The 15841-nt window shown below is 44.1% G+C and overlaps 1 protein-coding gene across 4 annotated transcripts in view; it reads left to right on the plus strand.

The window, feature by feature from the left end:
- Positions 1 to 14544: 14544 nt before the first annotated feature.
- The window catches only part of SLC7A8 (solute carrier family 7 member 8), a 67042-nt gene continuing 65745 nt past the window's right edge, over positions 14545 to 15841 (plus strand). For 3 of the 4 annotated variants that reach the window (XR_014810838.1, XR_014810837.1, XR_014810839.1), the window contains exon 1: positions 14545 to 15454. Coding sequence is in view for 1 of the 4 variants with exons in the window: in XM_021099240.2 (XP_020954899.1) it covers positions 15316 to 15454 (139 nt within the window). In the remaining 3 variants the exon portion in view is untranslated. The remainder of the gene's footprint in view (positions 15455 to 15841) is intronic. The other variant, XM_021099240.2, reaches the window with a different exon arrangement.

Consider the following 15841-nt stretch of genomic DNA (forward strand, 5'->3'; position numbering starts at 1 on the left):
CGATCCATGGTAAAGTGAAAGCCGGTTTATTTAGAAAGCTACACATTCCATAGGCACAATGCTGTCTCAGAAGGCAAGAGCGGCCCTGAGCTGTGGGGGTGGTTAGTTTTTATGGGCTGGGTAATTTCATACTCTGAATGGAAGGAATATTCTAACTATTTTGGAGAAGGGGCAGGAATTTCCAGGAATTGGGTCACTACCCACTTTTTGGCCTTTTATGGTCAGCCTCAGAACTGTCATGGCACCTGTGGGCATGTCATTTAGCTGATGTGTGACAGTGATTCTACAATGAGGCTCAAGGTCTACTGGAAGTCGAATCTTGCACTGTCTTAGACCTAGTCAGTTCTAACTAGTCTTTGTCATATCCTCAATAGCTAAGTCATTCTTTTAAAGGTTGTGCCCTAGGAGATCCCTGTTATGGCTCGGGGGTTTAAGAACCCAACTAGTATTCATGAGGATGTGGGTTCGACCCCTGGCCTCACTCAGTGAGTTAAGGATCTGGCCATTGTTTTGAGCTGTGAGCTGTGGTATAGGTTGGAGAGGAGGCTCGGATCTGGCGTTGCTGTGGCTGTGGTGTAGGCCGGCAGCTGCAGCTTCAATTCAACCCCGAGCCTGGGAACTTCCATATGCTGCAGGTGTGGTCCTAAAATAAATAAGTAAATTTGAAAAAAAAAAAAAAAAAAAATATATATATATATATATATATATATATATATATATATATATATATCCTGCTCCCTTTCCTCCTGTCTCACGGGCAACTAAGCTGTACATGGACTTTAGGAGAAAAGAGAAAAAATCTAAAGTGTTGGCATCTTGGAATTCTTGACGTAGTTCAATGGAAACAAATCTGTCTAGTATCCATGAAGACTCAGGATCTGTGGCTGTGGAGTAGGCCAGCGGCTACAGCTCCAATTCAGCCCCTAGCCTGGGAACCTTCATGTGCCACAGTTGCAGCCCCAAAAAGACAAAAAAATGTATAAATAAATAAAATAAAATAAAGCATTGGCACCTAAGATCCTTGTATTAGTCAGGGTTCTCCAGAGAAACAGAAGAAGTAGGAGACATATGTATATAGAGAGAGAGAGAAAGTGAGAGAAAGAGAGAGAGAGAGAGAAGTTCCCATCGTGGCTCAGTGGTTAATGAATCCAACTAGGAACCATGAAGTTTCGGGTTTGGTCCCTGACCTCGCTCTGTGGGTTAGGGATCTGGCATTACCATGAGCTGTGGCATAGGTCACAGACTTGGCTCGGATCCCGTGTTGCTGTGGTCCTGGTGTGGGCCGGGGCTACAGTTCTGATTAGACCCCTAGCCTGGGAACCTCCATATGCCATGGGTGCGGCCCTGGAAAGAACAAAAAAAATATATGTGTGTGTATGTGTGTGTGTGTGTGTGTGTGTGTGTGTATGTATACACATATACACACACACACACACACACATAGAGAGTTTGTTTGTTTTGTCTTTTTGCCATTTCTTGGGCCACTCCCGCGGCATATAGAGGTTCCCAAGCTAGGGGTCGATTCGGAGCTGTAGTTGCCGGCCTACACCAGAACCACAGCAACAGGGGATCCAAGCTGCATCTGCAACCTACACCCCAGCTCACAGCAACGCTGGATCCTCAACCCATTGAGCAAGGCCAGGGATCAAACCCACAACCTCATGGTTACTAGTCGGATTCGTTAACCACTGAGCCACGACGGGAATTCCAGAGAGAGTTTTATTTATCGCACATTGGCTTACTCAATACAGAGGCTGCGAAGTCCCATGGTCTTGTCTGCAAGCTGGGGGCTCAGGAAAGCTAGTGGTGTAAGTCAGTCCATGTCCAAAGGCCAGAGAGCCAGGGGAGCCCATGGTTTAAATCTCAATCTGAGGAGTAGAGAAAATGAGATGTGATGTCTCTACTCAAGCAGGCAGATAGGAAGCAGAAAGGGGTGAATTCCTCCTTCCTTTGCCTTTTCTACTTTTCAGGCCCTCAGCAGATTGGATGATGCCTGCTTATGTGGGGAAGGACAATTTGCTTTATTGAATCCACTGATTCAAATGCTAATCTCATCCAGAAACACTCTGACAAACACATCCGGAAATAGTGCTTAATTTAGGCACCCTCTGAATAATCATCAGAGTCCTTGAAGTCCTTGAAGGCAGATGGTCTCTGTTCATCATTATATTCCCAGTATTTAGCATGGTAAACAGTTGATCTATATTGGCTGAATATGCAACTGAAATTAATTTAGCATATCCCTGAGTGTATATTGAATTTCTATTAGAATTTCTTCCTGTATTAATCTGATTTTTTTTAGGGCCACACTTGCAGCATATTGAGGTTCCCAGGCTAGGGTTCTAATCGGAACTGTAGCTGCCAGCCTATGCCACAGCCAATGGCGGATATGAACTGAGTCTGCAATCTACACCACAGCTCAGGGCAGCACCAGATCCTTAACCTGCTGAGTGAGGCTAGGGATAGAACTTCGACCTCATGGTTTCCTAGTCGGGTCCGCTGTGCCATGACAGGAACTCCTGTATTAGTCTGATTAATTGTGTAGTATTGAAAATTTCCTGAAAGACTACATTCTCTTACTATAGATTGTATATTCTATATTAGTGATTACCACACAAAAGTTTCAAATGACTGGGTCCATAAATTTTCACCTAATTAGACTTTTGTATTTTCTTCCCAACTTTGCTACTAAATTCTAGTAGTATAGGAGATTGCAGTTAATTATCATGATTTGGTGAGAAAAAGGTAAGAAATTAAACTATATATTTTTTTTCTTTTTTCTTTTTTGTTTTTGGCTGCACCTGCAGCATGCAGAAGTTCCCAGGCCAGAGCTCAAACCCAAGCCACAGCAGTAACAACACCAGATATTTACTACTAGGCCACCAAGAAACTCCTAAGCTATATTTTTATTTATTCTCTCTTTTTTTCTTTTTTACTGCCGCACCTGTGGTGTATGGAAGTTCCCAGGTGTTGACTTAAAAAAATCCACAACCTGAAAGTTGAGAGTTAAGTTTTATTTGGGGTGAAATCAGGACTTAAGCCCAAAGGGGAGACAGAGACAGCATCTCAAGTAGCCCTGAGAATCCTCTCCAAAGCAGTGAGGGAGGAGCTAGGATATATAGGAGTCTTTGCAACAAAGGGCAGGGAGCTGGAACAAAAGAGGTCTGGGCTCAGGGAAATCATTCCTTTGATATGCACCTCTGCTATCAGGGCCAGTATCCTGAGTTTTCACAGCCTGCAGGACTCATCGGCTCTCACCCTTGGAGGTGATTGCATGCACAGAAGGCTGTGGCATTCTTTTATTCTCAACTACAGACAGCTCTGAAATACCACCCAAAGAGGAAGAGGGGGAATGTCAGGATATGGTAAAGGTGAGGGGGAGGTGCATGCAACATACACAGATTTTACAAAAGTTTGTTGCTGATGTCCTGAAGGTTACTACTACCTGTCACAAGGAGCAGACATCACCGTGAAGGATTTTAGTGTTTTTCTAGATATGAGAAGATGCAAGAAGTGGGCGCATAAAATCTTCTTCTGAAAGTACTGTGACTATCTGGAGGCCTATTCTTCAGTTTTCCCAGAGCAGAGGGTACCTCACTCCTGGTTTCCACCCTGAGCTCCACTCAGGGGGTGCTATGGGTTGGTAGTTGCAGTGGTTCATGTTTTATTCCATGTAAGAGGCTGATGACAAGTGCCAAATTTCAGTTCACACAGGCTAGGGGTAAAATGGAGCTGCAGCTGCTGGCCAACACCACAACCAATGCCAGATCCTTAAACCCACTGAGTGAGGTCAGGGATCAAACCCACATCCTCACAGACACTGTGTCAGGTTCTTAACCCGCTGAGCCACAATGGGAATGCCATAAGATAGATAGATAGATAGATAGATAATAGATAGATAGATACATACATACATACATACGTAGATTTTTTTTTTTTTGAATAGGTAAGAAATAGATTTATTAAGAGAGGGCACTTGTGAAAGATGCAAGTGGGCAGGCAAGGAGGCTCTGCCCCCAGGATCAGATGGGCCACAATTTTATCATCCAAGGGGAGTGGGGGTCGGAAAAGACTGCCTCTTCCTCTTTCTTTCAGTAGTAGCTCTTCCTTAGTATCGGGTCAAGGGGCTTATTAAAATCAGCGGAAGGGCAGTCCTCAACCTCTGCTCTGGGTCTGAACCTGAATGCAGGCTTAACCCATCCCCCACCCAATGACTTGAGGCATATCTCTCACCTCCACTAGTCTAGCAAGCCTGACTTGTTCTGATGGCTTTTTTTTTTTTTTTTTTTTTTTTGGTCTTTTTATCTTTTTAGGGCCGCACTCACAGCATATGGAGGTTCCCAGGCTAGGGGTCCAATTGGAACTACAGCTGCCAGCCTAAGCCACAGCCACAGCAATGCAGGATCTGAGCTTTGTCTGCGACCTACACCACGGCTCATGGCAATGCCAGATCCTTAACCCAATGATCGAGGCTAGGGATCAAACCTGCAACCTCATGGTTCCTAGTTGGATTCGTTTCCACTGCACCAAAATGGGAACTCCCTCAAGCTATAGTTTTAAAAATTGCTTAAGTTTAGTTTTTGGGAGTTCCCGTCGTGGCGCAGTGGTTAACGAATCCAACTAGGAACCATGAGGTTGCGGGTTCGGTCCCTGCCCTTGCTCAGTGGGTTAACGATCCGGCGTTGCCGTGAGCTGTGGTGTAGGTTGCAGATGCGGCTCGGATCCCGCGTTGCTGTGGCTCTGGCGTAGGCCGGTGGCTACAGCTCCGATTTGACCCCTAGCCTGGGAACCTCCATATGCCGCGGGAGCGGCCCAAAAAATAGCAAAAAGACCAAAAAAAAAAAAAAAAAGTTTAGTTTTTGGCATTCTCACAATCCAGATATTCTTGGATGCAAAGTCTAGAAGTCTTTGTAAAATCTCCTTTGGAACTTAGAATTTTGATTTCAATAATTGGCAGTAAATATTTACTATTTATCTTGAAAATATACTCTCCTAACTGGTTCAAAATGCAATGACTATTAAACAAAAGTGTATTTATTGAATTTTTTCTATACACCAAATACTGCTCTGGGCATTAGGGAGATAATGGTAAGGAAATAAACAAAGGACTCCTAATCCATCACCAGCTTAAACAATATCAACTCATAGCCTTCTTTCACTGATAAACTTCCTCTCCATTCCCTCCCCTTATATTATTTTGAAGCAAATCCAAAACATCAAATTATTTCATCCATAAATATATTGGCATATATCTCTAAAAGATGATTATTATTTTTCTTAAGTTTTGTTTTGTTTTGTTTTGGCGGCAGTGTGCAGTGGCTTGATGTGGGATCTCAGTTCCCAGACTAGGGATGAAACCTGGGCCACAGCAGTGAAAGCACTGAATCCTAACCGCTAGACCACCAAGGAACTCCTAGAGATAATTATTCTTTAATTATAACCATAATATCTTTTCCCCACCTAAAACCCCAAAAATCCAATAATGTGGAGCTTACTTTGTTGTTGTTGTGGTTTTCTGGGGTTTTGAGGGGGGAGTGTGCCCATGGCATATAGAAGTTCCTGGGCCAAGGATTGAACCTGCATCACAGCAGTGACCCGAGCCACTGCAGGGACAACTCCAGAACCTTAACCCGCTGCACCAAAAGAGAACTCCTGGACCCTACTTTTTTTTTTTTTTTTTTTTTGGTTATTGTTGTTGTTGTTGTTGTTGCTATTTCTTGGGCCGCTCCCACGGCATATGGAGGTTCCCAGGCTAGGGGTTGAATCGGAGCTGTAGCCACCGGCCTACGCCAGAGCCACAGCAACGCGGGATCCGAGCCGCATCTGCAACCTACACCACAGTTCACGGCAACGCCGGATCGTTAACCCACTGAGCAAGGGCAGGGACCGAACCCGCAACCTCATGGTTCCTAGTCAGATTCGTTAACCACTGCGCCACGACGGGAACTCCTACCCTACTTTTTAATAGGGAAAACAATCCAGGCACACACAAGCAAACAAGCAAACGAGCAAACAAATAAATAATGTTAGGTACTAATGACAAAAAAATAAGGTTCAGGTGATGGGATAAAGACTGATTTTCCATCTGATTTTCAGAGAAATCCTCTGCAAAGTGAAAAGCAAAACAGGAGGGAGCAAAGCATGTGACTGTCTAGTGGAATTGCGTTCCTCATAGAAGCTCCATCTCGTGCAAAGTTCTGAGACAGAGCTCAGTGTTCAAAGAACAGGAAGGAGACCTTGGAGTCTGAAAGATCCAAGTGGAAGGAAGAGTATAAGGATATGATTTTGGAGAGGTCACTAGAGGCCGTGAGAAAGGCCACTTCAGATTTGATTCTAATTAGATGTGTTGGGTGGTCATTGGAGCATTTTGAGCAGAGGAGTGATATGACCTGATTTATGATTACAAAGGATCATTCTGGTTGCTGTGTGGAGAATGGTGTGTAGGAAGACGTTTTAGGAGATTGAGTGTCAGAACAGGGAGACCAGTTAAGGGATGATTGAAATAAGAGATGGTGAGGAGGTGGTAATGAACTAAGGTAGTAGCAGTGAAGAAATGAGTCATCTCTAGATAAGTTTAAACCCAACAGCTAATCGGATTGGCTGATAAAGCAAACACAGAGTAAAAGATAAGACAAAAAGATAAGTCAAGGTTAACTTTAAGATATTTGGCCTAACCAAGGTGTGTCATTCACTCCAGTGGGGAATATTGGAGTCAAAGAACAGGTCTGTTAAGTTTGAGACGCCTATTAAACATCCAAATGGAGACATCAAGTAGACGGATAGTTAATTCTAAAGTTTCTGAGAGGAGTTCCCCTTGTGGCTTGGTGAAATCGAACCTGACTAGTATCCATGAGGATATGGGTTCCATCCCTGGCCTTGCTCAGTGGTTTAAGGATCTGGTGTTGCCATGGCTATGGTGTAGGCCGGCAGCTGTAGCTCTGATACAACCCCTAGCCCTGGAACTTCCTGCACCCCTAAAAAAAGTAAAATAAGATAAAAAATAAAGTTTCTGAGAAAAATGAGGGCTGGATCTATAAATGTGGGAAATATCAGTGTACAGATGCTACTGGAAGTCATAGGACTGGATGAGATCAGCCAGGAAGGGAGGGTAAAGGAAGAGGGGAGGCTGGAAAGAGAAAAGCATCCAGCCTCAGAGCGGAGCATGAGAAGAGGGAAGGGAGCTGAGAGAAAGCAGGAAGGGTAGATGCCAGGAGCCAGGGCTGCTGGGAGGTCAGTAGGCTGAAGACTGAGAAATACATGCTGGATTGGACACTGTGGTGGCTATTGGTGACCTTGACAGGAATGGATTATTCATGGGAATAGGGACAAAAGCTGAAGTGTAGTGGATTCAAGCATGAATGGAGGTGAAGTGAAAATGGGAGCAGAGAAGTTGGGTGGCAGCTGAATAAGGAAGTAAAATCAAGGTAGGGTTTTTAATTGGTTCTTTTGGTTTGTTTGTTTATTTTACTTTTTAGGGCCGAACCTGTGGCATATACGGAAGTTCCCAGGCTAGGGGTCAAATCAGCTACAGCCACAGCCACTTGGGATCCAAGCCACATTTCCGACCTATACCACAGCTCATGTCAGTGCTGAGTTCTTAACCCTCTGAGTGAGGCCAAGGATCAAACCTGAATCCTCAAAGATAATAGTCAGGGTTCGTTATTGCTGAGCCACAACAGAAAATCCCTGTTTTGTTTTTTTAGTGGAATCCAGTACAGCACCTTTGCTTGCTGATAGGAATCACCCAGGAGAGAGTAAAAAAAACTGATGATGCAGGAGAAAGAGGAATAATTGTAGGAGCAAAGTTCCTGAGTAGGTAAGAAAGGACAGAGAAACTAGTGCACAAGTCAGGGAGCTACAGGAGAGCCAGACAGTGCAAGCCGTTTCTATGGGAGGGGAGGTTAAGCATATGGAAGCTGCAGGCAAATGACAGATTTAGTAGTTGGAGGTGTGGAAGTGGTCTTCTGCCTATTTTTATTTTCTTACCATTGGAGTTTGTGGGATTTTTTTTTTTTTTTGTCTTTTTGCCATTTCTTGGGCCACTCCCATGGCATGTGGAGGTTCCCAGGCTAGGGGTTGAATTGCAGCTGTAGCCATTGGCCTACGCCACAGCCACGGCAACGTAGGATCTGAGCCGTGTCTGCGACCTACACCACAGCTCACAGCAACGCCGGATCCTTAACCCAACTGAGCAAGGCCAGGGATTGAACCCACAACCTCATGGTTCCTGGTCGGATTCGTTAACTACTGCGCCACCACGGGAACTCCTGTGGGATTTTTTTTTTGTCTTTTTTTTTTTTTTTTTTTTGTCTTTTCTAGGGCCGCATCCATGGCATATGGAGGTTCCCAGGTTAGGGATCTAATCAGAGCTGTAGCCACTGGCCTACACCACAGCCACAGCAACACAGGATCCAAGCCTCATCTGTGACCTACACCACAGCTCACGGCAACGCTGGATCCTTTAACCCACTGAGTGAGGCCAGGGATTGAACCCACAACCTCATGGTTCCTAGTCGGATTCGTTAACCACTGAGCCATGACGGGAACTCATCTATTTTCTCATCACAAAACAACAGGCAAGGATATTAACTGAAAGTGAGAACTTAGGGGATGGTGTTGGTTTGCAGGGAGGAAGAGACAAGTGGAAGGGATGATGACCACGGCAGGATTGCTGAGCAGTGTTGAGGGCCTATTTGAAATCTGTGCTCTGTGAGAAATGACCCCTTTTTTTTGTTTTTAATGGTTGCACCCTTGCCATGTGGAATTTCCTGGGCCAGGGATAGAATCTGAGCTACAGGAGTTCCCGTCATGGCGCAGTGGTTAACGAATCCGACTAGGAACCATGAGGTTGCGGGTTCGGTCCCTGCCCTTGCTCAGTGGGTTAACGATCCGGCGTTGCCGTGAGCTGTGGTGTAGATTACAGACGCGGCTCAGATCCTGCGTTGCTGTGGCTCTGGCGTAGGCTGGTGGCCACAGCTCTGATTAGACCCCTAGCCTGGGAACCTCCATATGCCGCGGGAGCGGCCAAAGAAATAGCAAAAAGACAAAAAAAAAAAAAAAAAGAATCTGAGCTACAGCCGCAACCTACACCATAGCTGCAGCAACGCTGGATCCTTAACCCACTGCACCAGGGTGGGAAGTCCTGAGAAATAATCTTTAAGTAAAACCTTGGATGGTGTTTTCAATTTCTTTTTTTTTTCTTTTTTTTGTATGTGTTTTTCTCCTCTTTCCACAATCCAGTCCCTCTCTAGGCACATCATGCTACAGTTAATCAGCACACCAGTTCATTAGTCATTATGTAATTTATTTACTTATTATGCATTAATGCACATCACCATTCATTCATTCTTTCATTCAATCGTATGTATTGAGTGCCAGGCACAACTTCAGGCACTAGGGTTATAGCAGTGAACAAAACAAATCTCTGACCGCAGGGAACTTGTCTTCCATATCTTAAAAAGACAAGAGCCCTCAGCTTTGGTATACATGAATCCTCAGTGAAAACCAATTACAAGGTGGAAGCTTCCATATTTAAGTCCTTAGAACTGAAATCATCTAAATCCTTAAAAAGAATACCAAGGCCCATGACGGATGGCCCAGCAAAGGAGTTAAGGACGTGCAGCCCGCCTCAGAGAATGCATCTTTATTTCTTTCCCACTAGTGCTAGGCTGGCTTCATGGAATCTGGCCAAGTGCAGCAGACAGAAGAGTAATCTGCTGGAATTTTTGTCTCTAGTGTCAGAGCAAGGATTCATCATTATCTCCAGAAGAGCATGAATTAATGGACCATCCTAATAAAACAGAGACTGTGCCATCCAAATTCTCAGGACTACATAAACTCTAGAAGACACTATTTCCTTTGAACTTAGGAATATGTCCAAAAGGCAAACAGAACATACCCCCAAAAAGGCTTATTACTGAGGGCACTTCATCATTTCATCTTCCTTCCTTTCTTACCTGTTTTGACCTTTTCTTTCTCCTTCTTTGTTCACTAATTTTCATCGGCTTTCCCTTTTTTCCCCTTAACCTGCAAGGCCACCAGGGAACTCCTACTTTCCATTTTTAATGAAATAAAAGCTCTTAGAACCACTAGTTCAGGAAGCCACTGTTTGACTATAGGCAGTGGTCACTAGATCACTAGGAAGAAAGCTGGCTTTAACTGAAGTCAGTGTTTCCTTCTGACTCTGGGCAGGTGGGTGTAAGAATACCGGAGTAGGAGAAGGAGAATGCTGGAGTTCCCTCTGGGAAGAGATTTAGGTTCTCTGTTAAGTGACCTCAGACCTCAAAGCTCTGTTATAAGGAACAAGAATAGGAGTTCCCCGTCGTGGCACAGTGGAAACGAATCCGACTAGGAACCATGAGGTTGTGGGTTCAATCCATGGCCTTACTCAGTGGGTTAAGGATCCGGTGTTGCAGTGAGCTTCGGTGTACGTTGCAGACATGACTTGGCTCTGGCATAGGCCGGAAGCCACAGCTCCGACTGGACCCCTAGCCTGGGAACCTCCATATGCCATGAGAGCGGCCCTAAAAGGACAAAAGCCAAAAAAAAAAAAAAAAAAAAAAAAAAAAAGGAACAAGAATAAAATATTTGGGAGTTCCCTGGTGGCTCAGCTGGTTAAGGATCCAGTGTTGTCACTGCTGTGGCATGGGTTCAATCCCTGGCCTGGGAACTTCCACATGCTTCAGGCATGGCCAAAAAAATAATTTTTAAAAAAGAAGAAAATGCTTCTCTTTTGGGTCCAGAAAAAAGAAATCAAGAATGGAGTGAATGTGCTTTGTGCCCTATTTCTTTGCATTAACCGATACTTATCTGCTGTTTCAAAAAGGAAGTACTGAAACATGACATTGCTTTTGTCCAACTATTATACAAGTTGCATGCCCCCATGCCATATCCCTCTTTGTGCTGTAGATGTCAGCCTCACACAGCCGTTCTCTTCCTGAGTCCAGATTCCTAAGAAAAAGACACTCTTACCCTTTCCCTGGTTAAAAAGATCAATTTCTTCCCATTGTAAGCGTGAAAAACAACAGCAGCCAGTCACCCAGGTATTGGAAACTGGCCAAACTGAGGACTTTGGGTAGGGGTGACGAATGGAGGGGCAGCAGGCAGATTAAGACCCATGGGTCTCACTGAACAGAGTTAGGTGTGGCATGAAGTTGGGTCTCTAGCAGCACCATTCTGATAAACTCAAGAAGATGTGGTCACGGCCCTGATCAAAGGTCTTCTGTTTCCCTCTGGTGAAAGAAGCTGGGGTATCAGCAAGTAGCTCTAGTGTCCTGGGAAAAGATCTTGATAGCCATGAGTAGATTAGGTGTCTTATCTTTGTCCTCAGGTAAGACATTGCTCTGAGCCTCAGCTTCTTAATCTTTAAAATAGGGAAAAAAATAACAGCCTTGTCTACCCAAAGTATTTAAAGAGGAAAAAAAATCGAGATATTGTGCAGAAAAGTTTGCAGACTACGATGTACTATGTAAATGTAGACAGTAGAATAAAAATTATAAAGGCAAATATAGAATAATGAATAAAAAAGAATTCAGTGCTTAAAATTTAATAACCTTTAGTTATGTCTATAGATTTTTCTCAATATGTCACCCGGTGACTTTATTTATTTATTTATTTTCTTTTTAGGGCCGCACCCGAAGCATTTGGAAGTTCCCAGGTGAGGGGCCGACATAGAGCTAAAGCTGCTGGCCTACACCACAGCCACAGCAACTCAGGATCCGAAAGGAATCTTCGAACTACACCACAGCTCATGGCAACACAGGATCCTTAACCCACTGAGCAAGGCCAAAGATCAAACCCAAGTCCTCATGGTTACTAGTTGGATTTGTTTCCCCTGCACCACAAGGGGGAACTCCCACATGGTGACTTTTCTTTCTCTCCTATGTTCAATGTTAGCCATGTGGAATTTTGACACACTTAGTATATTTATTTCACAATATGATCCCAACCTGAAGTGAGCTGTATAATATGAACGAACGGTCCTGTTGAAGAGGGGCAGTGGGGAGCGGGGAGACTCTTTTTCAAGCTTTTACATTGCACCATTAATTGACAGTCATAAGCCACTTATAAACACCAAGGGCTAGAGAAATAGAAATAGTAATCTTCAGCAACCCTGTCTTCCCAACTGAGTGTGCTTAATACACAGCTACCTGAGCCATGGCGGCGACAACGCCAGATCCTTAACCCACTGAGCCACAAGGGAATTCCCCCCTTAAGCTATTTAGTTCTTAAAAATGAGATGGCTGGAGTTCCCTTCATGGCGCAGTGGTTAACGAATCTGACTAGGAACCATGAGGTTGCAGGTTCGATCCCTGGCCTTGCTCAGTGGGTTAAAGGATCCGGCGTTGCCCTGAGCTGTGGTGTAGGCTGCAGACACGGCTCGGATCCTACGTTGCTGTGGCTCTGGTGTAGGCCGGTGGCTACAACTCCGATTCAACCTCTAGCCTGGGAACCTCCACATGCCGTGGGAGCGGCCCTAGATAAAGCAAAACAAAACAAAACAAACAAACAAACAAACAAAAAATAAAGTCTCTGAAAAAAAAAAATGAGATGGCTAAAGAGAAAAAAAAAAATGGAGTTCCTGCCGTGGCTCAGTGGTTAACGAATTTGACTAGGAACAATAAGGTTGAGGGTTTGATTCCTGGCCTGGCTCAGTGGGTTAAGGATCTGGCGTTGCCATGAGCTGTGGTGTAGGTCACAGATGCAGCTCAGATCCCGTGGTGCTGTGGCTCTGGCGTAGGCCGGTGGCTACTGCTCCAATTAGACCCCTAACCTGGGAATCTGCATATGCCGCAAGTGCGGCCCTAGAAAAGACGAAAAGACAAAAGTCAACAACAACAACAAAAATGAGATGGCTAAAGCTTACCACATTGTGATCAGTTAGCACCAGTTTTTGGCAAGAGACCTCAAATTTACCACATTCATGTTTTAGCCCATATTAAATCTACATGATGTAGATTAGAAATACATTACTGAAAGAACTCATGTTCAAGAGCAGAAAGGTCATTTGTTTTATACCTTGATGTTGAAATCTGGGCAGAAATCTTCAAATCAGATTGTTGATGCTTTCTGATGCCAGGAAAGGCCAAAAGCAAATCAAATTTTTTTCATTTCCCATGACTCATTCCCTCCCATGGAGTTTTGTGCTATATATTCCCTTCCTTGCCTGTTCTTTTTTGTTTAAAATTCTTTTTACATCACCACCCTCCATCTTTTTTTTTTGCTGATGCTTTCAGTTTGCTGTATCTTGGACTGCAGAAGGAGAAGTAGTTTAAGTTCCAACCTTTGAAACCTCTTAATACTTGCTGAGTGGTGAGTGGTCAAGGGGTGAAGTGGAAAAGATTGCTGATTGAACTTACCACATTTGGAAAAGCCCTTCTTACAATAGCTCAACCATCCCTGCTGTAAAGAATTAAGTATTTATTTTCCTTAAAATCCAAAATATTTTGGAACATTCTCCAGAAAATGATGCCCACTTTCTGTACTTAGTGGACAGCTTGAGGAACTTTATTTTTCAGACCCACTTTAAACCCAAGTTCCTTTTGTATAATGTATGTCATGCAGATTCAAAATGATTTCATTTTAGATTTATAGTGTTGGTTATCTGCTCTATTGCTTCTTGCGGTTTTTTCAAACTTCTTTGCAATTATCAATAGACAGCATTGATCTCGTGTAAGGCAGTAGTTTCTGAGTAAAATTCTTCACAGAAGCCAAGACACAATATCAATATGGAAATAAGTTAGTCAACTCATCATCAACATCAACAATTTGCTTCATGATCAGAGAGATACTAACGCCCCACCCCCTCTTTCATCTGCCTTTCTAATAGGCTATAGATGCAAAAATATTAGAAGCTATGAAAGCCCTCATGCCACCAGATTTTGCGTCATTCTTTCCTGGGACCCTGGTGGGAGTCTTTTTTTTCTCTCCGTTTCAGCTAACACAAAATAAACAGCTGTGAACAGTGAGGTTACCACCTCTTCCTGGTAATTTTATTTCCACTATACTCTTCACAGCTGCTCACAATTATACTAAATGAAGCTCTTTTCCGTTATTCTTAATTCTTTCCATTCTCCTCTCCCACCCTTGATTTCCTCCTATTTTCAGATACTTGAAGATAAATGTCCCTACAGCCTTGCCTGCCCTACAGCCTTCTCTCCTGTTTCCTCAAATCATCCAGACATAAATATTTTAATACATTCACAGTGTATTTCTGATGGCACTAAAGCGCCTGCACAACGGATCCCTTATTTATAAAGCCCACATCTGCTGAATGACCTGTAACGCTATACTAGCTCGTGAACTCTCCATGAACAGTCGACCTGGAAGGATTTTACTTCCACTACTTACAAAGAGAAAGATGGAGAAAAGAGAGTCGATCGATTACAAAGAGAAAGCTTTTAATCCATCTTTTCGGTGATCTTTGGGGGCTGCGAGCCGGTATTTAAATTGAACAGGAGGAGGAGACGGAGGATGGATAGAACCGAGGAGGTGGGGGCGGAGCTAGCTCAGCACATAAAACCCCTTGCTTGCTAGAAGGGAAGCACGTTCGTTTGTGCCTGAGCCACTCGTCTGTGACCACGAGAGATGGGGCAGCCTGTGCCTTGAGGACGAAGATCTGAAGAAGGAAAACAGGGACGAGAAAACCAGCCAGATAGAGGAGGACCTCTGGAGAAAGCGGAAGGCAGGAGACGGGGAGGGGAAAGGAACCCACGCCAGGTGGAAACAGGACCTAGAGCAAACCGGTCGGGTCTACAGTTGTTTTTCTGGAAGAGAAGAAAGTACCGGAGGATTGCCTTTTTTTCCCTTAAGTTAATGAAAACTACTTTTATCCTCATCATAAAAGAAAAGGCTTAAGGGGAGGTAAAGACAATCTGTTTTCTTAGGGGGAGAGCTGAGGGAAATCCAGACTATCTCTTTGAAGCGTCTGAAATAAGCCGCTGCTTGGTATAGATTGCAGAACGGTCCTGGTTTTTGAAGAGCCACATCCCTTTCAGGAGAATTCCAGCCGGAGTAGCTAGTACAGTTCTATTTTTATATTTAAATGTCTATGTCTCTTCCCCCCTCTTTTAACAACACTTTCTTTGTTTGTAAGCACGAGTAACAAGAAAGTGCCAAGACAGTAGGAATTTTTTCATTTTTTTCTTTTACCTGCCTGGGTCTTTTTTTATTTTTTTATTTTTTAAGAGGGTAGGAATGGTCTTTTTCTCGGAAAAGGACATTTCCATGTGAAAGGCTCTCTCTCTAAATATATTTACACCCGTATGCATTTAGAAAGAGAGATACCTTTCGGAGGTTGAAATCCTACTGAGAAACATGGAAAAAGGAGCCAGGCAACGAAACAACACTGAAAAGAACCACCCAGGTGGGAGCAAGTCGGAGACTGGTTCTGGAGAGGGCGGAGTGGCCCTGAAGAAAGAGATTGGATTGGTCAGTGCTTGTGGTATCATTGTAGGTGAGTCCAATTCCTTTTCCCACCGACCACTCCTCCCCCTGTCTGGTGGTCCTCTTGCAGAACCTTAACCCCTCACCTCCCCCCAACCTTCCTAAAGCACTGTTTCTGCTTCCTACTCCCTTAGACAAGGGTTGTCACTCACCTGTGCTATAAACTACCCCACTGGTCACGTTTGAGAGATGCAGGAAGCATTGTATGTCCTACTTCTCTTTCTCCAAATGAGGCTGAGCAGTTCTGTCCAGTGCTGATGAATGGAGCAAATAGGGGACACACACCTGGTCAGTGCTGATGGTCAGTGTTGCCTGGAAGCTTGTTGAAAATAGAGGTCTCTGGGCTCCACTCTTGCAGCTTGCAGGTTCCGATTCAGTTGGCTTAAGGTAGGGCTGG

Source organism: Sus scrofa, chromosome 7, assembly GCF_054392235.1.
Source record: "Sus scrofa isolate SSC_HxYL_T2T_F1_AM1 chromosome 7, Sscrofa_HxYL_maternal_Yorkshire_Landrace_v2.0, whole genome shotgun sequence".
Taxonomy (NCBI): Eukaryota; Metazoa; Chordata; class Mammalia; order Artiodactyla; family Suidae; genus Sus; species Sus scrofa.